The 25,953-nt window shown below is 43.7% G+C and overlaps 1 protein-coding gene across 1 annotated transcript in view; it reads left to right on the forward strand.

Annotated features, from left to right (window-relative positions):
* PSMD12 (proteasome 26S subunit, non-ATPase 12) overlaps positions 1-8,730 on the forward strand; it is a 29,670-nt gene extending 20,940 nt beyond the window's left edge. Inside the window, exons 6-11 of the mRNA XM_030295586.1 lie at positions 261-410; positions 506-640; positions 1,648-1,760; positions 2,446-2,620; positions 5,243-5,320; positions 6,268-8,730. Of these exons, the coding sequence (XP_030151446.1) occupies positions 261-410; positions 506-640; positions 1,648-1,760; positions 2,446-2,620; positions 5,243-5,320; positions 6,268-6,477 (861 nt within the window). The 3' untranslated portion in view covers positions 6,478-8,730. The remainder of the gene's footprint in view (positions 1-260; positions 411-505; positions 641-1,647; positions 1,761-2,445; positions 2,621-5,242; positions 5,321-6,267) is intronic.
* Positions 8,731-25,953: the final 17,223 nt, after the last annotated feature.

Genomic DNA, 25,953 nt, shown 5'->3' on the forward strand with positions numbered 1-25,953 from the left:
AGGTTAACTATATAGTTCTATTGTTAACTACGTAGGTGAAAATTCACAAAACTTTTTATACCAGAAGGAAAAATAGCCATTTACTATATATTTTTTAAAATTGTAATTTCCTGGAGGAAACCAGCTTTTTAGATCATCATCAGTACTCTGTCAGTGTGCGAGAAGTTTCTTGTTATTGGACAGGCGTGAATGTTTTAATACATTTAACTTTGCAGTTTTTAAAAATTAACAAATATAAACTTATTTGGGGACTTCGCTAGGTGGAAACCTACGGATCAATGGAAAAGAAAGAGCGAGTGGAGTTTATTTTGGAGCAGATGAGGCTCTGTCTAGCTGTGAAGGATTACATTCGTACACAAATCATCAGCAAGAAAATTAACACCAAATTTTTCCAGGAAGAAAATACAGAGGTAAGCATGTCTCTTAACTACAAGTTTACTATAGGAGTATTTGGGGGGAAAAACCATAAGCCCCAATTTATTTTATCAACTTTTTTTTTTTCCAGAAATTAAAGTTGAAATATTATAACTTAATGATTCAGCTGGATCAACATGAGGGGTCCTATTTGTCTATTTGTAAGCACTACAGAGCAATATATGATACTCCCTGTATACAGGCAGAAAGTGAAAAGTGGCAACAGGTAAGAATATATTCTTATACTGGACGTCGATACTTATTAGGAAGAATTTGCATTTTTTATTTTGAAATAAGTTTAACTTCAGTAATCATAAGCAGTTGTATGGTGCTGCTTTCTATTCAGTGTGTTGACAATTCAGTTTATCTTTACTGATTCAAACAAATTGTGGCGATACTCTAAGTTCTTTGTCACTTTTGAAGAATGTAGGTTTGCTATTTAAAGTGTGTATAGCGGCACCTGGATGGCTCAGTCGGTAGAGCATGCAACTCTTGATCCTTGAGGTTGTGAGCTCAAGCCCCATGTTGGGTATAGAGATTACTTAAAATACAGGGCACCTGGGTGGCTCAAATCAGTTCAGCATTCGACTTCGGCTTAGGTCATGATCTCAAGACTCGTGGGTTCGAGCATTCAATTTCGGCCCGGGTCATGATCTTGAGGCTTGTGGGTTGGAGCCCTGTGTTGGGTTCGGTGCCAACGGCACAGAGCCTGGAGCCTCTTTGAGTTCTGTGTCTCCCTCTCTCTCACCCTCCCCTGTTCATACTCTTTCTCTCTCTCTCAAAAATAAATATTTTTAAAAGTTAAAAATAATAAAATAAATGAAAGTAAATATGTATAGCAGGTCACTTGCTAATAAGGTTACAAGCAAAGACCTGGCATTACTTTGGAAAATTATTTCACAATACTGTTTCAAATAGTTGATAGGTATATTCCACATTTGTGCTGCTAACTTGTTATAAGAACTTTTTCTTTATACATTTGTCACCGAAAAAGATGTCAGCCCAGAGAGTAATTCAGATTAGCGAGGATTTACGTAATTGCTCCAGAAAAACTTATGGCAGAAAGCCACTGTGTAAAGATCAGCTTGGTAGGGTGTTTCTTCCCTAAGACTTTTGAGTACAATATCAAACATGAATATAGACAATTCTCTTGTGATTTTTTTAGTTCCTGCCAAAGTTTCCATTTTGTTTCTAAGCTTACATATAATCCATTGTGTTATAAAACATTTGTAGGCTCTGAAAAGTGTTGTCCTCTATGTGATCTTGGCTCCTTTTGACAATGAACAGTCAGATTTGGTTCACCGAATAAGTGGCGACAAGAAGTTAGAAGAAATTCCTAAATACAAGTAAGTACATTTATAGCTAAAGTAGCGGAAACACCATCGTGAAAGAAAATTGGTTAATCTAAGTGTGCACCTTCTTACTTGGTTGCTGATAGATTGTATTGGCGAATAAAGCTAGAGTTCATAAAATAGCGAAATGTGTTTTTGCGCTGTATTCAAAATTACACTCTTCGTTCTAAACCACTTATCGAGTAGAAGTTGTATTTCAAGCTCACTTTAGCAGCTTTTGGTTAATTAACCATTTGATAAAGTTTTAGTAATTTGGGGCTTCGTGATTTTCAGGCGTACATACTATATGAAACAGACACACGCTTCATAAGCACAGTGGGCTTTTATTTAAAAGCTGTTTTTTTCTTTTATCTGCCTCATTAGTAAATTTACATTAATTATTCCAGAGATTGGCAAATACGTTGCAGTAGGGGATAGAATGTTAAGTAGGGGAATGCTCCGTTCAGAATTACTATGGAAAAAATGATAGTAAAGTAGGCAAAATAAATACTAATCAGGGGCTCCTGGCTGGCTCAGTCGGAAGAGTGTGCGACTCGTGATCTCAGAGTCCTAACTTTGAGTCCCCATTGAGTGTAGAGATTTTATAAGTACAGTCTTTGACAGTTTTTAAACATTTGCTCTCATATTAGATAAAACAATTTTTACAGATTGGGAATATTAAGTTTTATACAATTTACAGGGATCTTTTAAAGCTTTTTACCACAATGGAGCTGATGCGCTGGTCCACGCTTGTTGAAGACTACGGACTGGAATTAAGGAAAGGGTCTCCCGAGAGTCCGGCAACTGATGTGTTTGGTTCTACGGAGGAAGGTGAAAGAAGGTGGAAAGACCTGAAGAACAGAGTCGTTGAACATGTAAGAATCTGGCATGGTGGATGGGGCACCTGGCTCAGTCAGAAGAGTGTGCGACTCTTGATCTCAGGGTCATGCGTTCGAGCCCCATGTTGGGCATAGAGATGGCCGAAAAAAATAAATGGTGAAGAAAAAAAAAGGCATGACAGAGTTGCCAACCTGGAAGTAAAGTTGAGCATAAACTTTGATTTTTAAGTTTGATAGTCCAATGTTTCTTTGGAGGTTATGTCTTTAGTTTTTTGCTTTAGGATTTTTTGGAGGTAGGGAGGCTATTCCCAATGTAGTAGAGATGTAAATTTGTTATTTAAATGTTTATTGTATATTTTCCCAAAGCACATCAGAATTTATCACCTCCCTCTTACTCCCTCTTCCCCCCCACCACCACCACATTCCCCCATTTTTGGCTTCTCAGAAAACTGTGTTTTAGCATGCTTATTTTGTGGGGACCTCTCAAGAATCCAAAATTTTACGGCATATAAACCAGCAGGAAATTCTTAAGAATGTGGGGGGTACTTGTGGGTGAAAGGAGTGTTTTCCATCTGATAACTCGCTTGGTAGTTTGGAGAATGGGTAACATGTCTTAAACCTGACCTTTGATCTTGGTGTCACTACAAATTGAATTAGCTCAGCATTCATTCATATAACATCCTATTGAGCCTTCTGTGTGCCAGACACTGTTCAAAGTGCTGAGGCATGTGGGAAAGGAAGACTTGGGCCCTGCTTTCAGAGAGCTTAAACAGAAATCATAGGAAAGATGCATTTATAAATAAAAGCGTTACAGGGGCGCCCGGGTGGCTCAGTTGGTAAAGCGTTTGACCCTTGATTTCAGCTCAGGTCACGTCCTTTCAGTTTGTGAGTTCACCCCGCATGGGGCTCTTTGCAGACAGCGTGGAGCCTGCTTGGGCTTCTCTCTCTCTCTCCCTCTGCCCCTCCCCCGTTCGTGGACATGCACACGCTCTTGCTCTCTCTCAGAATACAAATAAATAAACTTTAAAAAATGTTACAGATATTAGGGTACAAGTATATATCGAATGGAGTAGAGCATGAGGAGAAAGTTGATTGGTTCTGCCTGAAAGAACGGTCAGGCAAGAGCCGCGGTTAATTGACACAGGAGGGAAGATTCGTAAGAAGAGAACCAGGTTAGCGTGCAGGTGGGATAGTTTGAGCAAAGGCATGGAGACACCGACCAGCAGGGGAACCCTAGGGCCTCCAAGAACAGGGCTCAGCCAGGAAGGAAGTCGGAGATACGGTAAGGGTCTGGAACATAACAAGGTGTATATACTCCAGTCGTGGAAACCGAGAGGACGGTGACCAGGCCCATATCTGACACAGAGCCCTCTAGCAGTAAGCGTGGAGAATGTGTTTGGAGAGAGACCACAATGGAACTGAGAAGACGAAGCGAGGGCTCCTGTGGGCTCCAGCCAAAGCAGTAGCTGAGGATTGAAGAATGGATGAGGTGGAGATATTTTAAGAAAAAATCAATCGAATTTGGCCACTGATTAAATTGAAAGTTATGAAGGAAGAGGGGTCCAGAATGATTCCCCTGCTTCCTAAGAAGCTGGTGTGGCCCTGGACCCTAACAGAGACGGGAGAAGACACGGCTTCTTCAAAGATCCATTCATTTTTCTTCCCACTGTTCCCCATTTTCCCTGTGAATGCTGTTGTTTTGTTAATAACATAATAATAAAGGGAAGTCTCTAACTTGAGCACCATTTCCAGTGAAAATTGGGACATTTAATTTCAAGTTACCTTTCAACAGTTACGATAATGTGTTTTGAGATACTCTCGATCATTTTTTGAATCTGAGCCATTTAAACATCTGTGTCATAATTAGGAAAGTTTAACTTCAGATTCTTGCATTTAGCAAAAATAGTTTAGTATCGTTATAGTTTTTAACCATTGTTTTAGTTAAGATAAGCCTAGGTTTTGACCACATATATGTATTTTTAATAGATTCTATTTTTTTTTTATTTTAGAGAGTGAGCGAGCACATGCATGAGCAGGGGAGAGGTCCAGAGAGAGAAAGAGCATCTCAAGAAGTCTCCACACAGCACAGAGCCCAATGCGGGGGTTGATCCCACGACCCTGGCATCATGACCTGAACTGAAATCACGAGTCGGATGTTCAACTGACTGAGCCACCCAGGCAGCCCTTGACTATATATATTTAAAGAGAGTTGGAGAGAGTAGGGGCGACTGGTGGCTCAGTCTCTTAAGCATCTGACTCTTGATTTTGGCTCAGGTCATACATGGTCTCACGGTTTCATGAGTTTGATCCCCGCATCAGGCCCTGCACTGACGGTGTGAAGGCTGCTGGGGATTTTCCCTCTCTCTCTGTGCCTCCATGCTTATGCTATCTCTGTCTCTCTCTAAATAAATAAATAGATAAATAAGCTTTAAAAAAGTTGTGGAGAGTATTCAGAATAACTTCCAAATAACTACAGAAGTCAAAATACCTAAATTTTTTACTTTGTTGTTGAACTTTAGAACCGTGGTGGGCTATAGAGAACCAAAAGCTCTGAATCCGACATTTTAACTAAACCTGTTTGGGAATGAAAACAAATGGGCTGTTAGCTTTATCGACAACTGCTACCCGTCCTTCATATGCCCTCTGTTCTCTCCCCAGAATATTAGAATAATGGCCAAGTATTACACGAGGATAACAATGACGAGGATGGCCCAGCTTCTCGATCTGTCTGTTGATGTAAGTGGTAAATGTTGCATGAGCTGTTTGTAGCCAGTCATTTTGAAGATCAGCTGACTTACAAAAATCAAATGAGAAAATCAGTTTTGTTTCATTATTTAGTTTTAAGCTTAGGTGGCAGAAGGTTTCTCCAGGCTATCTTGAGGATCAAAAAATAGCCTAAACACCAAGTTTATAATTACATTAATATTATGTCCTAGTTAAAATCTTCTCTTAAATATGGCAGTTTTACATTGATTCATTTGCCTGGGGTTTATATTTCTGTCATAAATATGTCTGGGTTCCCAGAAATAACCATAGAGATGTAAACTGACGGAGACTTTGCTGCAGCCCCCCTGCCGAGGGCCCAGGTCACATTAGAAGAATGTTACGTTCAGGCCTGAGTTCCTGTTGCTGGAATGTTCACCCACCACAGAGATAGGAGTTAAGTGATGTGAGCTAAAAGCCATTTCTGTCGTCGCATAGTGTTTTCCAGTTTAGCTAAAAAAGAGGAATCACGGATGTTAGAGGTCAAAGGCTTGATCGTTGGTTGGCTCATCAGCTCCTCACATTTCTGGACCACGAGGACCAGAGTCCTTAGAAGTAAACTGCCTTGTCCTTAGTTACGTAGCTGCCAAGTGACAGGGCATATATAGTAACCCAGTGTTTCCGGAAACAAATTAACTGCATAATGTGCTGGGGGGGGACCATTGTAGACCAAGAGCAGACATTTCCTAGACTCGCAGTAAAATAAATATGTTATTATAGGAAGCCTGCTTTGGATTCTGTGCCTCCCTCTGTCTCTGCCCCTCCCCCGCTCACATTCTGTCTCTCTCAAAAATAAACATTTTTTTTTTAAAAAGACAGAAAATGCTTTCCTTAAATTTTTCCTTAAATTATTTTCTGTAATTACGCTTTTTTTTTTTTAATTATCCTGTCTTAATCCAATTTGTCTTTCTCTCTTGCAGGAGTCAGAAGCTTTTCTTTCGAATCTAGTAGTTAACAAGACCATCTTTGCTAAAGTAGACAGGTTGGCAGGAATTATCAACTTCCAGAGACCCAAGGATCCAAATAATTTATTAAATGACTGGTCTCAGAAACTGAACTCACTGATGTCTCTCGTTAACAAAACTACACACCTCATAGCCAAAGAGGAGATGATACATAATCTACAATAGGGTCTCCTTGCCCTTAATGCTTTTAGAAAAGAGTTAAAATTGGAAGTCATTTAAAAACAAAAAAAAAAAAGACTGTTATGGTGTATATGTTGGGGTTTTTTTTCTATTCTCAGCTCCTTTGTCTAAAATTTAAAAGATAGTGACTATGTTTAAGGCCCCTTTTGACCTTTCACTTCCCTGATTTTATCGTTAACTTTGCATTTGCAATTGGTGCAAAAAAAAAAAAAATTTCTATTTCTATGGTCTACGTACTCAAAAACTTGTGTCATAACTTACCCAAATGTGTTTTTCTATCATTTGAAAACTTTTTAGCTATTATTTGTTCTCATTCAGCTAACAACCGTCATTATTATAATAAAAGCAGTATATGCACATTGACTTTCTATAGTTACCTGTGTTTCTGAACATTTTGTGGGATAGGGATTTAAGTATTTTTTAAATAAAAGAAATTCTGTTGTAAAGCTATCAATTATTTAGTAGAATTTCAAAAACAACATAGGGCATATCAGAACATTTGGGATAGAGTTGTAATTTGTGAAGAATTTGTATTTTAGTATTGTGGCAAAAGGCCTCTAGACTGAGTGTAGAGAGTGATTGGTAGGCTAAAGACTTAATGTAGACTTAATTTTTTTTCCTTGAGTCAAACTGGTTTCGATCACAGTAGCTCGATTCTTTCCGTTCCCCGTCTTGACCAGTTACTGAACAAAATCAAGTGACGTCGTGTTGACACAGGTTAACACACAAAGTCATTTTTATAAGATTTGTTCGTGGCTTTCACATCTAGGTCTAATGACATCATTAGTGTTCCAAATTCATTAACTCTATAAGAACTTATTTCCATTACATGAACACTGGATAACAACCTAAAACGATCCAGAAGGACTCAGCCATCCTCTAAGCAAATAGCACAGTATTGACATTTCTTTTACAGAAGTAAACAAAAGTAGTTTTACTGTCAAAAGAAACATCTGAGATCAATTAATATGAGCAAATTTTTGGAAGTTTTTAAAAAATTTGATTTATCGCAGGGAAAACAGAACAATGAAACAATGTTAGAAGGTTATTTAAAGTAAAGAAAGTAGGAGGTCTGCTTTTTTGAAAATCCAAACGAAGGGAGGGGGGAACAAAAGGCATTGTGGAAATAACCTTTTTTTCATAATTTGTTTTCATTTAGTGGTCACTAAACTGTTCTGTGATCCAGAGCTGGGGACAATTGTAGGGACCTCCGCTATTTATGCTGAGTCATTGTGAGTAATAACCCAGTATTAAATCCAAGTCTATTCTTCGGAAATTTATGTATCGGTCACATTGATGACAAACATCTGCTACCACTCATCTTTAAAAATCTAACCCAAACTGTGGTGGCAAGTTCAGGAACATCAGAAGTTCACACTAGCAGTAGAATATGGTTTCAATTTTCTGCTGAATGAAAAGGATAGAAAATGAAATCATTTTGCATTGTTCATTTGTAAACCAAATTGGAGCTAATTTGAATCTAGCTTCTCGTTAACTCACTAACGCGTTACCCTTGTACTTGGCAAACACCTAGGCCATTTGGCCAGATGTATTGTTGTCAAGCTCTCAAATGACCCTCTTTCGTCTTTGTTTAACGTGCTTGCCCTCCAACTAAGCTCTTTGTGTGTCCTGATTTGGTGCCATTTGTAACGGTGTCCCAGTCACTGGATCTCATTTAATTTGCTCATCCAGTTCTTGAGTTTTTCCTATCCAAGCAACTTAAATTTCTTAGTGTTACGAAGAAGAATCAGCTAACACAGGGCAATAAAATATTTGAGACGTTCAGAACCCCAAACCCTGGCTTCCATTTCAGACTTCCAGCTGGCTGTTCGTGAAAAGGACAGAACCACTTTGTTTTAAATATGGAGAAGATAATACTTAACTCCTTTTCGTTTTCATTAGGTTACTAACTACAGAGAGATGATGAGCCACTGTTTTTTGTTTTTGTTTTTTAAATGAAACACTTTTTACCCTTTTATTTTTATATAATTTATGTTTTTATTTTAGAGTTCAATACCGATTTCTGTAATTATCCTCAGTTTCCATATGCTTACTGAATCATTGAAAACTAATCTTTAAAAATCATGCTGTTCCATTCTATCTCTTACAAGTGTTACATGTATGATACAACAAGTACGTATTTTACATTGTGTTTGGCTCCTGGATGTAGCTGCAATAAAAGCACTGATTTGTGGGTGTGTAAAACCCTGGAGAATAAACTCATACTTTTAAAGATCACGTCTTTTTTCAGTTCTCTTGCCGTCTAAAGCAAAAAGCCATAGGATTTTCGTTCTTTCAAAATCATGTCCTCTCCATAAACCTGTTTTTTAAGCCGGGGGACAACGTTGTGCATGTTTTACACGCCAACTGGTTGGCTCCCCCCCCCCCCCGACTCCTTTCTGATCTGGCGTTCACGACAGGCCATACCTTATTGTGCCCTTGACCAGCGGTTCTCCAGTGGAGCCCACATCAGAGTCACCGGCGGGGCTTGTTAAAACAGATGGTTGGGCCCTACCCCCAGAGTTTCTGATCCAGGAGGTCTGGGGTAGAGCCCAAGAACTTCCATTTGTAACAAGTTCTCAGGGGTTGCGGACGAACACTTGCATAAACGGTAGGGTTTTCAAAAGGGCTTTGTGAGAAAGTACTGCGTGGACATGGGCATCGGTACAGTTAGGCTTATGCCCCAGTGTGATTCTTAAGTCCCGTGCCCGCTGTTTCTGAGTCTAGTGATCCAAAGTTCTGGGTTTTGTTGTCTTGCTTGCGGACATGGAGAGAGATGTTCTTGCTTTCTGAGTGGATACAAAGCAATGTCCCTGACCTGGGGCTCAATATTTACCACGTTGAAAGAATTGAGGATTGGAAAAGTTTCATTATGTTGCTATTTCTTTTCTCTCTGTAAGATTAGTAATTGGGACTCCTGGGTGGTTCAGTGGGTTAAGCCACCAAATCGCGATTTCAGCCCAGGTCACCATCTCAATGGTTCCTGAGTTCAAGCCCTGCATTGCTGACCATGCAGAGCCTTGGAATTCTCCCTTTCTCCATCTCTCTCTGCCCCTCCCCCACTCGGTCATTTTCTCTCTCTCTCTCTCTCTCTCTCTCTCTCTCTCTCTCTCTCTCTCTCATACACGCAAAATAAAAACTTAAATAAGATTGGGAACCGTGTTTATCTTGTTATCCATCATTTCTGTTACATAGAAACGTAAATGCTTGCCGAGTTTAATTGTTGCATAACCAATTAATCTTGTAAAATCTCTCCTTATACACTGTTGGTGGGAATGCAAATTGGTGCAGCCGCTCTGGAAAACAGTGTGGAGGTTCCTCAAAAAATTAAAAATAGACCTACCCTATGACCCAGCAATAGCACTGCTAGGAATTTACCCAAGGGATACAGGAGTGCTGATGCCTAGGGGCACGTGTACCCCAATGTTTATAGCAGCACTCTCAACAATAGCCAAATTATGGAAAGAGCCTAAATGTCCATCAACTGATGAATGGATAAAAAAAATTGTGGTTTATATACACAATGGAGTACTACGTGGCAATGAGAAAGAATGAAATACGGCCCATTGTAGGAACGTGGATGGAACTGGAGAGTGTGATGCTAAGTGAAATAAGCCATACAGAGAAAGACAGATACCATATGCTTTCACTCTTATGTGGATCCTGAGAAACCTAACAGGAACCCATGGGGGAGGGGAAGGAAAAAAAAAAAAAGGTTAGATTGGGAGAGAGCCAAAGCATAAGAGACTCTTAAAAACTGAGAACAAACTGAGGGTTGATGGGGGGTGGGAGGGAGGAGAGGGTGGGTGATGGGTATTGAGGAGGGCACCTTTTGGGATGAGCACTGGGTGTTGTATGGAAACCAATCTGACAATAAACTTCATATATTGAAAAAAAAAATCTCTCCTTATACCTTACTGGGATTTTGTTTGATCCTCACTTCCCACTGTATATTACCTTTATATTATGTAATTGTAATACAAGTCAGTGGCATTAATTACATTCATAACGTACAACCAGCATTCATATCTATTTCCAAAACTTTCTTCATTTTTTTTTTTATTTTTATTTTTTTAAGTAATCTCAACAATCAACGTGGGGCTTGAACTCACAACCCCAAGATCAAGATCAAGAGTTGTGTGCTCTACCGGCTGAGCCAGCCAGGTGACCCTACTTGTGAAATTTTATCCCAACCAGAAGTTATTAGGTGGTCGTTCCCCATCCCCCTCTCCCTTTCCCTTGCTCCTGGTAGCTTCTAATCTATTTTCTGCTTCTCTGAATTCACCTACTCCAGATATTTCATGTAAGTGGAGTCCTACAATTTGCCTTTTTGCGCCTGGCTTACTTCACCTAGAGTAATGTTTTCGAGGTTCGTCCATGCAGCATGTATCAGAACTTCGTTTCTCTCATGGCTGAATAGCATTCCATTGTATGGATATAGCGCATTTTGTTTATTCATCTTTCGGTGGCCACTTAGGTTTCTGCTTCTGCCTCTTGTGACTAGTGCTGCTATGAAGATCGGTATACACGTGTGAAGTCCTGTTCACAATTATTTTAGGCATTTCTGCATGTTGGCTTTTTTTTTTTTTTTTTTTTTTTAAATAAAAAGACTCAGGGGCACCTGGGTGGCTCAGTCGGTTGGGCGTCCGACTTCAGCTCGGGTCATGATCTCACAGTCCATGAGTTTGAGCCCCACGCCGGGCTCTGTGCTGACAGCTCAGAGCCTGGAGACTACTTCGGATTCTGTGTCTCCCCCTCTCTCTACCCCTCCCCTGCTCATGCTCTGTGTCTGTCTCTCAATAATAAACGTTAAAAAAAAATTTTTTTAATAAAAAAATTTAAAAAAATAAAAAGACTCAGAAGAAATTATAAAGATTGTGCAGCATATTTTTCACTCAGTTTACACATTGGCTTTTTTTTTTTTAAGATTTTTATTTTTTTAATTTTTGTTTATTTTTTTCGTCATCTCTACACCCAACCTGAGTCTCAAACTCACAATCCCGAGATCAAGAGTTGCATGCTTTTCTGATTGAGCCAGCTAGGCACCCCAAAGATTTTTTTTTAATTATTTATTTATTTATTTTTGAGAGGGAGAGAGACCATGTGAACAGGAGAGAGGCAGAGAGAGGGGGGCGTAGAGGGTCCTAAGCAAGCTCTGTGCTGACAGCAGAGAGCCTGATGGGGGGCTCAAACTTGAACTGTGAGATCATGGCCTGAGCCAAAGTCTGATGCTTAACCAACTGAGCCACCCAGGTGCCTCAAGATTTTATTAAAAAAAAAAATTTTGGGGGGGCGCCTGGGTGGCGCAGTCGGTTAAGCGGCCGACTTCAGCTCAGGTCACGATCTCTCGGTCCGTGAGTTCGAGCCCCGCGTCGGGCTCTGGGCTGATGGCTCAGAGCCTGGAGCCTGTTTCCGATTCTGTGTCTCCCTCTCTCTCTGCCCCTCCCCCGTTCATGCTCTGTCTCTCTCTGTCCCAAAAAAATAAATAAACGTTGAAAAAAAAAATTTTTTTTTAGTGTTTATTTTGTATTCATTTTGAGAGAGATTGTGCATGCCTGAATGGGAGAGGGGCAGAGAGAGAAGGAGAGAGAAGATTCCAAGCAGGCTCTATGCTGTCAGTGCAGAGCCCGACATGGGGCTCGATCTCACAACCGTGAGATCATGACCTGAGCTGAAATCAAGAGTCAGACACAACCAACTGGGCCACCCCGGCGTCCGAAAGATTTTTATTTTTAAGTAATCTCTGCACCCAATGTGGGGCTTGAATTTACACAACCTTGAGATCGAGTCGCATGTTCTACGTACTGAACCAGCCAGGTGCATATTGGCCTTTAAAACCAAAAGAACAGGTGCCTGGGTGGCTCAGTCAGTTAAGCTTCCCACTTCGGCCCAGGTCATGATTTGCAGGTTGGGAGTTCGAGCCCCTCATCGGGCTCTGCACTGACAGTGCAAAGCCTGCTTGAGATTCAGTCTCTCTCCCTCTCGCTCTCTCTCTCTTTCTCTCCCTCCCTCCCTCCCCCACCTGTGCACTCTCTCTCAAAAAAATATGTACAAAGGAATGATGTGGTAGGCCAGAGAGACCAATTTCTGGCCAAGCTGTTGCTATTTCAATCTTAACACTAACTTACTAACAATCTTAACACTAAACATAAAGACAAATTTCACAAGAATTCTTGTTCTCTTACACCCATTGCCAGGAGAGGCCAAAGTCAGTGGAACAGGAACTACTTGTGATCAAGTTATCAGACCACATCTCAGCCTTTTGGAGCATATATCATATGTGTATCTCAAAACAATCAGCATTAAATAAGGCATTCTTGTCTCCATAATAGGTGATCTTGTATCTGAAACCCTTAAGGACTTTTTAGGGTTCAGAACCAAAACGTCTAAACATTTGGTATAACTGGGACAAATAAAAAGAACTATTCAGTATGAATCAAAAGTAGCCACGGGGCTCCTGGGTGCCTCCCTCGGTTGAGCAACTCTTAATTTCCGCTCCGTTCGTGATCCCTGGGTCATGGGATCAAGCCCCTAGTCGGACTTCACATAGAACATGAAGCCTGCTTGGGATTCTTCTGCTCTCTCCTCCCTTCTCTACCCCCACCCCCCCCCCCCATGTCCCTCTCTCTGGCTCAAGGTCTGTCTCTCTCCTTCTCTCAAAAAAAAAAAAAAAAAAAAAAAAAAAGAGCTAAATAGAGGCACCTGGCTGGCTCAGTAGACCATATGACTTGATCTCAGGGACATGGGTTCAAGCCCCAAGTTGAGCGTGGTCCCTACTTTTAAAACTCATCTTCAAGAGTTTTAACATTTCTAAATTGAATAGCCTGCTTCAATTTCCCATCTTAATTTGAACTCTGGACACTTTCCTTGAACTGAGAAAGAAAACTTTGTGGTTTCATAATACCTTTTTTTTTTTTTTTTTTTATGCTTCAATGTCACTGGCCAGTGCAGAAAGTAAAAAGGTTAAAGCAATATGATGTAAACTACTTTTACTTCATCAAGATTTCAGCATTGTATTCATTTGAAAGTTTTTAGGATTTGCAAATTAGATAACTTTAGAAGAGTTCACCTTCAAGAAAGAGCAAAGATGATGTTGCAAAGGAGTAAGACGATTCTTAAAATGCATATCATGTCTGCTACTGCTGAATGTGCTGCATAACGCCTCACTACAGAATACTAACCAGCTGGTTTCCCGACGCTTCCACATTGATTTCCATTGTGCCTGGAATGCAGGCCAGATATTTTATTCAAAGTGTTCCACTTAATGGAAACACTATGAGACCACATTTCCTGCACCTTTTAGAATGCAAATCTTGAAAGAGAAGGATGATGTGACTTTTTTTTTTTTTTTTTTCCCTGCTGTCAGTACTTGGGGATTACAGGAAGAGTTTGGAAATCAGTTTCTCCTGTAAGATTTAGATTATAATAGCAGCATATTCTGGGCCAGAGTGGATAAGCAGACATAATGGCCTCCTGGCTTGCAAAATCTGACGACAAAAAGGCAAGCGTCTGGAGGACAACTTTTACAGTGAGTTGACAACAAAATTTCCCAACACGGGGCATTTATGCCCCGCGTATAGTTGCAAAAGGTATGCACTTTGAAAAATGACCAGATAACTGGCTTGAGTAGCCTCGCGGTATGGAACTGGAAGACAGGATGTGTTGATCAAAGAGTTAGCCATGAAAGCTAGGAGAAGAGTTTCGGAAGCACACCTTCATGGTGTCGGTGGGGGGGGGGGGGGGGTACGAATCCTTAGCGAACTGAATCCAAGAGTTCTGGACTTGCAGTCAAGGCCATCCTAACCACGGAAATGGATACAGGAAATACAGCCAAACCCCTGTGACCCCCTTGCTGGAAACATTTGTCTCATGAAATTGAGACAGCACGTACAAATGGCCTAAAATCATATAAGGAGTTCACCTTGATCTGACCCCATGCTCTATAAGCAAATTTCTAATGATGATATTTACCGTATCATGAAGTTCATGATAATTTACCAAGTTTTATTTGGTAACTTACAAGTGTTATTTTCAAAAACGTAAAATTGAATGTAAAATGGTTCAGTCATGTGGAAAACGGTTTCGTGGTTCCTCGAAAACTTGAACAAAGAGCCTGGGCGGCTCAGTGGATTAAGCGTCCCATGTCGGCTCAGATCATGATCCCATGGTTCATGAGTTCGAGCCCCACGTTGGACTCTGTGCTGACAGCTCAGAGCCTGGAGCCTGCTTTGGATTCTGAGTCTCCCTCTCTCTCTGCCCTCCCCTGCTCATGCTCTGTCTCTGTCTCAAAAATAAATAAACATTAAAAAAAAATAAAAAAAAGACAAAACAGAATAACAGGCGCTCCTGGGGGGCTCAGTCAGGTAAGTGTCAGACTCTTGCTCTCAGCTCTGGGGACCAGCGTCTCTTGGTCTCGGGTCTTGACCTGGGGGTCGTGAGTTCAAGTCCTATGTTGGGCTCCGTGCTGGGCATGAAGCCTACTTAAATAAATAAAAATAAAAATAAAAATAAATAAAACCATATGACCCAGCAATTCTACTCCTAGGTATATCCCCAAGAGAACAGTGAAAACAGTGTTCAAATACTTGCAAGGGAATATTCATAGCAGCACTATTTGCAATAGTCGAAAGGTAGAAACTACCCACATGGCCATCAGAGTATGGATGGATAAGTAAATGGTGGCATAGCCATACCATAGAATATTATTTAGTCATGAAAAATCATGCTGATCTATGCTACAGTGAGGATGAACCTTAAAACATGCCAAGTGAAAAGTCAGACACAAAAGATCACACACGGTATGAATCTATTTATATGAAATATCCAGAATATGTAAATCCAAGAGAAACAAAGTAAATGATGATTTCCAGGGACTGGGAAGGTGTAGGGGAAGAATTAAAATAACTGTTGGGGCACCTGAGTGGCTCAGTTGGTTAAGCGTCCAACTTCGGCTCAGGTCATGATCTCCCAGTTTGTGAGTTCAAGCCCCGCATCAGGCTTTGTGCTGACAGCTCGGGGCCTGGAGCCTGCTGTCCGATTCTGTGTCTCCCTCTCTCTCTGCCCCTCCCCTGTTCATGCTCTGTCTCTCTCTGTCTCAAAAATAAATAAACGTTAAAAAAAAAATTTTTTTTTTAAATAAAAAAAAAAATAAAGATTTTATTTATTTTTAAAGTTTATTTAGGGGCGCCTGGGTGGCGCAGTCGGTTAAGCGTCCGATTTCAGCCAGGTCACGATCTCGCGGTCCGTGAGTTCGAGCCCCGCATCAGGCTCTGGGCTGATGGCTCAGAGCCTGGAGCCTGCTTCCGATTCTGTGTCTCCCTCTCTCTCTGCCCCTCCCCCGTTCATGCTCTGTCTCTCTCTGTCCCAAAAATAAAATAAACGTTGAAAAAAAAAAAATAAAAATAAAGTTTATTTATTTTGAGAGAGACAGACAGTGCGACCAGAGGAGGGGAAAAGAGGAAGAGGGGACAGAGGGTCCGAGGCAGGCTCTGGACTGACAGTGGAAAACCCGATGCAGGGCTTGAACTCATGAACCATGAGATCATGACCTGAGCTGAAGTCAGATGCTTAACTGACTGAGCCACGGAGGTGCCCCATAAAGATTTAATGTTGAAGTATCTCTACACACAACACGGGGCTCAAACCCACAACCTCGAGATCAAGAGTCGAATGCTCCACCAACTGAGCCATCCAGGGCCTCTGGAATGGTTACTTCTGTTTTGCTAATGTCACCTTAATTTTTTTAGAAAGGCAAAAACATGGCTCATGTAAATATAAAATATGTACATCAAAGATTTGATTCAACTTACAAGTAATGAATAAGAGAACCAGTAAAAAAAATTTTTTAATTTTGTTGACGTCTCTTCATTTTTGAGAGACAGGGAGAGACAGAGCACGAGCAGGGGAGGGGCAGAGAGAGAGGGAGACACAGCATCCAAAACAGGCTCCAGGCTCTGAGCTGTCAGCACAGACCCTGATGCTGGGCTCGAACTCACGAACCGCGAGATCATGACCTGAGCTAAACTCTGACGCTCAACCGAGCCACCCAGGTGCCCCTGAGAACCAGTAAAATTTTAAAACCAGTTCAAAGGCGGCGGGGGGGGAGGGGGGGGGTGGGCACCTGGGTGATTCATCAGTGAAGCATCAGACTCTTGATTTCGACTCAGGTCATGATCTCAGGGTTGGTGGGTTTGGGCCCAGCGGCGTTCGGGCTCCGTGCTGACAGCAGGGAACCTGCTTGGGGTCTTCTCTTTCATTCTCTTTCTGCCTGTCTAAAATAAATAAATAAATAAAAATAAACTTTAAAAATAAATGACAATAAAACCACTCCAAAAGGATATTTAAGAATAAAATCGGGGGCGCCCAGGTGGCTCGGTGGGTTAAGCGTATAACCCTTTGCTTTTGGCTCAGGTTCGTGCCTGTGTTCGAGCCCCGAGTCGGGCCACGCTGACAATACGGAGCCCACTTGGAGTCTCTCTCCCTCTCTCTCTGCCCCTCCCCTGCTCTCGTGTGCGTGCTCTCTCTCAAAAATAAATAAATAAACGTAACAAAAAAAAAAATGCGCATGATACAAAAATGGTTCGTGTAAAACAGGCCCAGGCATCGTAATGTGTTGAGTGTCTTATCTTTTGGCCGGACAGGTATCACTTCCGTCTTCAGTGAACAAAAATCTCTAAGTTAATCTCTGCTCCTACAGAATTACTAAATAGCCCAGACAATACAGAGTCAAGCTCAGCCACTGCACTGACACAAAGCCCAGTAATCTCTTTTATCCATTTCCAAGTTTTAAATACTTTTTCTGACATCATGTATGTTCATCAACCTGGAGAGAGGGACGGTTGATGAGGTGTTTTCTTGGATGACCGTGAAATGTCTTCTCAGGAAGAAGTAAATGGTTGCTGTGGTTTTATACACAAGTATTACCATGGACGGATAATGGACATCCGTCTCTGAAAGACAGATCTGCTCCATGAGCTGGAAACACAGAGCCCGTGGGCCTCTAAGGCCAGAGGCCAGGCTTGGCCTATAGAAAAATTAACCGAGAAAACTCAGATGATCCGGTAAAGTCCTTCTGGAGAGGCAGCTTCTTTTCTCTCCGAAGAGAGAGACTCTTTTTCTAATTTTGATGTTTAACAACTTCATTTGTGGCCTGGACTTTTCCCCCACGCCCCAAACCTTGAAATTAAGTGTTTAATCATATATGTACTTCTCTGGTTTTTTAGGTACATCACGTTGGTAAAATAATTTGCTAAACTCCAATCACTATTGAATGTTTGCTGATATATTCAGGCAAATTATCCACTCCTTGAAGTTATTCTAAGTATACTCAGTTGTCAGGAAGGAGTCGTGTGGGACACAACTACAAGTGAATGTATATCATTCATGTCTTTGTGAGGAAGTTGTGTTCCTTCCCATGAGATAACTATCATTCATTTCCTTCCTGGTTTTTAAGTTCCCATGCTATTTGTGAATGTTCACGACAGTTTTTATGATGAGGAAAACATTGGCCAATATTATATTCAAGTGCTCTTTCTCTGAAAAGCATTCTCTTTTTTTTTTCTTTTTTTCTTTTTTTTATTTTTTTCTTTTTTAATTTTTTTTTTCAACGTTTATTTATTTTTGGGACAGAGAGAGACAGAGCATGAACGGGGGAGGGGCAGAGAGAGAGGGAGACACAGAATCGGAAACAGGCTTCAGGCTCTGAGCCATCAGCCCAGAGCCTGATGCGGGGCTCGAACTCCCGGACCGCGAGATCGTGACCTGGCTGAAGTTGGACGCTTAACCGACTGCGCCACCCAGGCGCCCCTTTTTTTTTCTTTTTTTTTAATGTTTATTTATTTTTGAGAGACAGAAAGAGACAGAGCAGGAGCGGGGGAGGGGCACAGAGAGCGGGAGACACAGAATCCGAAACAGGCTCCAGGCACTGAACCATCAGCCCAGACTCCAACCCGGGGCTCGAACTCACGAACTGTGACATCATGACCTGAGCCGAAGTCAGACGTTTAACCAACTGAACCACCCAGGTGCCCTGGTTTCTTTTCTTTTTTTAATGCTTATTTATTTTTTCTGAGAGAGAGAGAGAAAGGGGAGGGGGAGGGGGAGAGAGAGAGAGAGACAGAGAGAGAGAGAGACAGAGAGAGAGACACACACAGAGAGAGAGAGAGAGACACAGAGAGAGAGACAGAGAGAGAGAGACTCCCAAGCAGGCTCTACACCCCATACAGAGCCTGACTCAACCTCGAGATCATGATCTGAGTTGAAATCAAGAGTCAGATGCTTAACCACCCAGGTGCCCCTGGATGCATAGATTTTTAAGGTATTAAATACCATCATTTATTAAACAGTCCCCCATTGACCAAATGGTTATCTTCAGGTTTTTAAATTTTACATTTTTTATTCTTTTTCTTTTTTCACCCTGACTTTGTTGGAGACTGATTGACAAATAAACACTGTATTATATTTAAAGTGCACAGGGGCGCCTGGGTGGCTCGGTCGGTTGAGTGTCCAACTTCCGCTCAGGTCATGAGCTCACGGTTTGTGAACCCCGCATCGGGCTCTCCGTTCTCAGTGCAGAGCCTGCTTCAGATCCTCTGTCTCCCTCTCTCTGTGCCCCTACCCTGCTCTCTCTCTCTCTCAGAAATAAATAAAAACGTTTAAAACTTTAAAAAATAATAATAACAAAGGCATATATTTTTATTTTTTGAATACAATTTTATTAATGAGTTCCCATTGAATGGTTTTTCCCAGTTTTTAAAAAGATTTTCTTTATTTATCGTTATTATTTCTTAAGGTTTTACTTTTAAGTAATCTCTACACCCAATGTGGGGCTCAAACTCACAACCCTGAGATCAAGAGTCACGTGCTCTACTGACTGAGCGAGCCAGGTGCCCTCCCAGTTTTGGTTCTGGATTTTGATTCCCACCCTCCCCCACCCCCATTACAAACAGTGCTGCTGTAAACATCCTTGAATACCTATCTTGGTTCAGTTCTCTTGAAGACATGAGGTGTTATGGATATTTCTAATTATTATGTTCTTTTTTTTTTTTTTTTTTAGTTTATTTATTTTGAGAGTGAGAGAGGGCGCACAGGAGAGAGTGCGCATAAGCGGGGGAGGGGCAGAGAGAAGGTGGGAGAGAAAGTATCCCGGCAGGCTCCCCACCATCAACACAGAGCCCTACGGGGGCCTCGAACTCACGAACCCGAGATCATGACCTGAGTTGAATCAGGAGCTGGACACTTAAATGACTGCACCACCCAGGAGCCCCTAATTATTATGTTTTTTAAAGGGACCGTCCAGGGCTGCCTGGGTGGCTCAGTCATTTAAGGGTCCGACTTCAGCTCAGGTCATGATCTCGCGGTTCATGAGTTCTAGCCCTGCGTCGGGCTCTGTGCTGACGGCTCAGAGCCTGGAGCCTGCTTCAGATTCTGTGTCCCCCTCTCCCTCCGCCCCTCCCCCACTCACACTCTGTCTCTCTCAATCAATCAATCAATCAAAACATTAAAAAAATTGATAAAGTGACGTCCAGACTATTATTCAGGTGACATATCAGATGACTCCTAGGCACCACTTCAGACCTTCTGGGCACCTTCTGTCACTTTTCCAGCCACCAAAGCAGCAATCACTCTTTTGTAGACACAAGTGATGTGGAACTGGTGTGACCATACCACGGGTCGCCTTGGGTCCACCCCCCTTCTCTCCTTCTTCTCTAGGACTTCCCTGTTGACGGGAGCCCAGCTGGCACCACCAAAAGAGAGTGAGAGTTGACGTCCCTTGAGGTGAACCCCTGACCAAGGGGTTGCCTCTTTCCCACTTCTCCCTGCTGGACCGTCCCGAGCGCAGGTCATATACCGTCTTAGAGGACAAGCCCCCCAGGATGGCACAGTCAGCCGCACTGAGCAGCGGCCGGTTTGATAATGCGATTTCTTGGGCGCCAGGATGGCTCAGGTGGTTGGGCGGCCGACTTCGGCTTCGGTCATGATCTCGTGGATCATGGGTTCGGGCCCCACGTCGGGCTCTGTACTGAGAGCGTGGGGTCTGCTTGGGATTCTCTCTCTTTCTCTCTCTGCCCCTCCCCCTGCTCTCTCTCCTCTCTCTCTCTCTCTCAAAATAAACAAACTTAAAAAAAAACAAATAATGCATCTGCCTCCTGGTAGTGTCTCCTCCTGCTCCCGCCTCCTTCCTCTGGCCCTTCTCTCCCGCCCCCGAAATCACACTCGCTAGTAAATTAGTAGCACCTAAGCTTCTGCCTCAGGTTGTGCTTCCCGGGGAATCCAGGCTGAGACAGTTGGTATTTTCCACACGATTCTACTAACTTGAAATTAAGCCATCTGTAAGTCTTTCTCGCGATCGATGTTGAAATAGAATCCCGAGTTCTCGGGATTGTACAATACGGTACATCACAAACGCGGACCTGCTCCTTCTTCTTCTGGGTAAGAGAGGGGTGAGAGTAGAAAGAAGTCCAACAGAGGGCGGAGGCTCTGACCCAAACACTTTCTGTAGATTTCCTCACTGGGTCTGCTTTCTCTCCTCAGCCTACTGCAAGCTGGCTTTCAGCTCTACTATCCTTCTGAAACGGCCCTTTCGAAGACCCCCGTGCCCACCATCATGTCACATCCAAAGGTCGGGTATCGCGTCCCCCTCTTACGTGGTCTCTCAGCAGCGTTTGGCTCAGTTAACCACTGACTGCCTTATTGAAACATTTTCTTCTTTAGAGTTCTCTGGTAGAGCTGCCATCACACCCTACCTCGATGGCTGTCTCCTCCTCCAATGCCACCGGATGGGTGGCCGTTGAAGGGTGCCAGGGTCTCTCCTCAGCCTTCTCCTCTTTTCCAACCATGCTCTCTCCCCAGATAATCTCATCCAATCCTGTACCTTCACATATCTCTCTAGGCTGATGACTTCCAAAACACTATTGTCTACCTTTGCCTTTCTTTCGAACCCCACACTCTCAACGTGTTTCTACTTGGATATCTAAAAGGGGCACCTGGGTGGCTCAGTCAGTTGAGCGACCGACCTCGGCTCAGGTCATGCTCTCACGGTTTGTGAGTTCGAGCCCCGCATCAGGCTCTGTGCTGATGGCTCAGAGCCCGGAGCCTGCTTCGGATTCTGTGTCTCCCTCTCTCTCTCTCTGCCCCTCCCCCACTCATGCTCTGTCTCTCTCTGTCTCAGAAATAAGTAAACATTAAACAATTTTTTTTATTATTAAAAAAAAAGGCAACTCAAATTTAACCTATGCAAAGCACCTCCTGATTTCCCCATCAACCTGCTTCTTCCTCTTCTTCCCACATTTCAGGAAATGATACCACGTGGTAACTCAGGACCAAAACTCAGATGATGTCATTTTTTTCCCTCTCCCCTCATCCTATCCATCAGCAAGTCCTGAATCTCTACAATTCATCCCGAATCCAGCCACTTCTCATCACCTCCACTGCTACACCCGGACCCATGCCACCGTTGTATCTAGCCTGGGCCGTAAGAGCCTCTTGTACCGGCCAAATGCAACCAGAGTGATTTTTGTAAAACTTAACTCTGATTATCTCTCTCACTCCTGCTAAAAAATCTTCTAACAGCGTCCCTTGCAAGGAGGATGAAATCCACAAGCCCCTACCTGATCTGTCCTTGGCTGATCTCTCTGATCTCTTATTTGGATCCTCCTCTCCCTCTTCTTTCTTGCTTTCTTGCTTGCTTGCTTGCTTTTAGACAGACAGAGCCTAGGAGCAGAGGGAGAGAGAGGGAGAGAATCTCAAGCCCAACGCAGGGCTCAATCCCACAACCCTGGGATCACAACCTGAGCTGAAATCAAGAGTTGGACACTCACCTGATTGAGCCACCTAGATCCTTCCTCTCCTTCTTTTTGTCTGCCACTGGAACATGTTGAGCTTTTCTTGGGTCAGCACCTTCCCACGTTAATGCCTCTCTTCCCCACTCTTCTCCAGATCTTGACATGGGTGGGTCTTCTTGGGCTCTTTCTTATCACTTGGGGCTCAGCTCAAGGGTCGTTTCAAGAGGACGTCCCTGATGTCTCTTATTAGGGATGACCTGACCTGATCCTCTCTATCCCACTATCCAGCTTTATTTCGCCATGTCATTTGTCACCGTCTGAAATTATCTCATCATTTATTTTCCTCCGTCCTTATTCCCTTGCGCAAGTAGTGACAGTCTCCATCTCCTAGACTGAGTGGCCCAGGAGGGGTAGACCTTTGTCCTGTTCCCTACTATATCCCAGAAGTGTAGAATAGAATCAAGCCTAGAACCAAGCCCCTAGGAACTCGGGGCGCCTGGGTGGCTGAGTTGGTTAAGCGTCCGACTTCGGCTCAGATCACGATCTCGCAGTGCGTGAGTTCGAGCCCCGTGTCGGGCTCTGGGCTGACGGCTCAGAGCCTGGAGCCTGTTTCCGATTCTGTGTCTCCCTCTCTCTGACCCTCCCCCGTTCATGCTCTGTCTCTCTCTGTCTCAAAAATAAATAAACGTTAAAAAAAATAATAATAATAATAAAAGAATCAGGGCGCCTGGGTGGCCTAGCCGGTTAAGCATCCAACTCTTGATTTCAGCTCATCACGGTTCATGAGTTCCAGCCCCGCATCAGACTCTGTGCTGGCAGTGCAGAGCCTGCTTGGGATTCTCCCTCTCTGCCCCTCTCCTGCTCAATAAATAAACTTAAAAATAAAAATAATAATAATAAAAGACAGAATAAAGGAGGTCAGAAGGTGGTTTGCAATCTTTGGACATAGCTGGCTTTTATTGCCCATGAAGAGATAAAGTTCCCCGGCCTTTCTTCATTACCTTTACAATTTGCTCAGAGTGTCGGGGTCACCAAAGAGCTCGCTGTGAGAAGCAAAAATCATCCTGTGCCTCTCCCCATAGGTCATGGGCTTGGAGAGTGTCAGAGCTTGGAGGAGGGACCTGAGACACAGAGGACCCAACGTGTCCGGAGGAGTGTCCCGAGAACCTTGACCTCAGTGCCGCTGCCTGGCTCGGCCCAGGCATGAACATGTGGTCGCATCACTGGAGCCAGGACACCGATCCGGACTTGAGACTTCCCTTGTTCAATAACTCTGTAACCCTTGGGTAAGTCACGTCCCCTCTCTGTACTCCAGTCTCCCCATTTGTGTGGGGATGATGATGATGATGTTACTTCTTCCCAGGGTTTGCATAAGGCTTAGATAAATTTATCTACGCCAGTAAATATTGGCACAGTTACCAGGCTGGATTCCGAGCTAGTTTGCTAAAAAGGGGCCAGGCTTGAGGCGGCAAAAAGCAAATGGCCTCACGCTTCTTTTAGGAGAATATTTAACCCTGCCTCACATTTACTAAACAGGTTAAAAATTCCCTCAGTCCCTCATGCACACCTCCCACCTTGCTTCTTTCTCTCCTTTTCTGTCTCCTTCCTCTCTTAGAGATATAGGAGAAAAGAGAGAAATAAACACTTCCTCCAACATTTACAATTTTTTTTTAAGTCTTCCCCCCCCCCCCCCCCCTTTTAGGGAACTCTAATTCCAATACACGACTTTCTGGAGAAGCCTGCCTGGCCCTTAGACGCCACTAGGGGGCAGCTCTGCTCGTGGGTCCCGGCCCCTCTCCCAGCGGTGGGCTATAAATAGGCCGCAAGTGAGAAGGTCTGAAATCCCTTCCCACTCTCTTCCAACACTCCTGTTCTCCCCCAGGGAAGTGCAGGGCACCGGACGCGTCTCTAGTCTCTCAAACGGGAGCAGGAGAGAGATGCTGTCTCCTGTTTGTGGTGGCCAGTGGCCCAGGTGATCAGTGGCCTTGGGTCCACCCATGACCCGCGGTCCCAAGAATGACGGGGCTACAGGAGACGCAGAGGCTGAGGCCTTGGGGACTTTCCCTTGTGATATGGAGGGACGGGACTGGAAGTTGAATGGGAGAGAAAGGGAGGAAAAGAGGCAGTAGGCCAGGTGTCCTCTCCCTACCCAGGCGCCCCTGGGGACGGGGTCTTTAAAGAAGTGATTATGTTGGGGCGCCTGGGTGGCGCAGTCGGTTAAGCGTCCGACTTCAGCCAGGTCACGATCTCGCGGTCCGTGAGTTCGAGCCCCGCGTCGGGCTCTGGGCTGATGGCTCAGAGCCTGGAGCCTGTTTCCAATTCTGTGTCTCCCTCTCTCTCTGCCCCTCCCCCGTTCATGCTCTGTCTCTCTCTGTCCCAAAAATAAATAAACGTTGAAAAAAAAAAAATTAAAAAAAAAAAAAGAAGTGATTATGTTAAGGGGCACGTGGGTGGCTCAGTGGGTTGAGTGTCTGACTTCGACCCAGGTCATGATCTCACCGTTGTGAGTTCAAGTCCCACATCTGGCTCTGTGCTGTCAGCGCGGAGCCTGCTTCAGATCCCCTGTCCCCCCCCCCCCCCCCGCTCTCTCTGCCCCCTGCCCCACACTCTCTCTCTCTGTCTCTTAAAAAAAAAAAAATTGGGGCGCCTGGGTGGCTCAGTCGGTTAAGCGGCCGACTTCAGCTCAGGTCATGATCTCGCGGTCCGTGAGTTCAAGCCCCAGTGTCGGGGTCTGTGCTGACAGCTCAGAGCCTGGAGCCTGTTTCAGATTCTGTGTCTCCCTCTCTCTGACCCTCCCCCGTTCATGCTCTGTCTCTCTCTGTCTCAAAAATAAATAAAAACGTTAAAAAAAATTTTTTTTAATTAAAAAAAATTAAAAGAAATTTTTTTAATTAAAAAAATAATAAAAATAAAGCCCTCATCTCCAAATATGGTTACTTGCCGAGGCACCACAAGTTAGGCCTTTGTTATAGGAGTTCTGCGGTCACAGTTTAGCCCAAGATAGACTGTGACTCACTGAGCTCAGTTCTCCTCAATGTCAAGGACAACTAAAAAGACCACCAGAGATTTCACATTCTGCCCCCCCCCCCCCGGGATGATAGAGGCAAGGAGGGGAGGTGGGGGCAGGGAGCTCCATGAGGATAGGAGTGGCCTTTTGGTGGCTGGTGGGAAGGCCAGGGAGAATTGTGTGAGGAAGGTAGTACGAACAGTGCTGTGGGTGCATAGAGTGGGGCTGTCCCCCACCCCCATACCCTTGCACCAGGGCAAGAGGCACCACCTGAAGCTGCTGTCTGGTCCTTTGAGTGGGGACTATGATCCCTTTCTTCACCCTCCTAGGATGAACCCTTTGTGCGGTAGGGAAGGGACACAGACAGTGGGAAACATGTGCGGGGTCCGGTTCAGTCCAAGGGGCATTTGTACCGCCTAGAGAGATCGTGAAAAGGCCCAGACTTCTTGATAGGAGGCCAGGGGAACCAGGACCCGTTTTGTGTGTGTGTGTGTTTTAAGTTTATGTATGTTTTGAGAGAGCCCAAGTGGGAGAGGGGCAGACAGAGAGGGAGAAAGAATCCCAAGCAAACTCTGCACTGTCAATGCAGAGCCGGAAGCAGGGCCCGAGCTCACACACCGTGAGGTCACGACCTGAGCTGATATCAAAGAGTTAGATGCTCCACGATCTCAC

This window comes from Lynx canadensis, chromosome E1, assembly GCF_007474595.2.
Source record: "Lynx canadensis isolate LIC74 chromosome E1, mLynCan4.pri.v2, whole genome shotgun sequence".
Taxonomy (NCBI): domain Eukaryota; kingdom Metazoa; phylum Chordata; class Mammalia; order Carnivora; family Felidae; genus Lynx; species Lynx canadensis.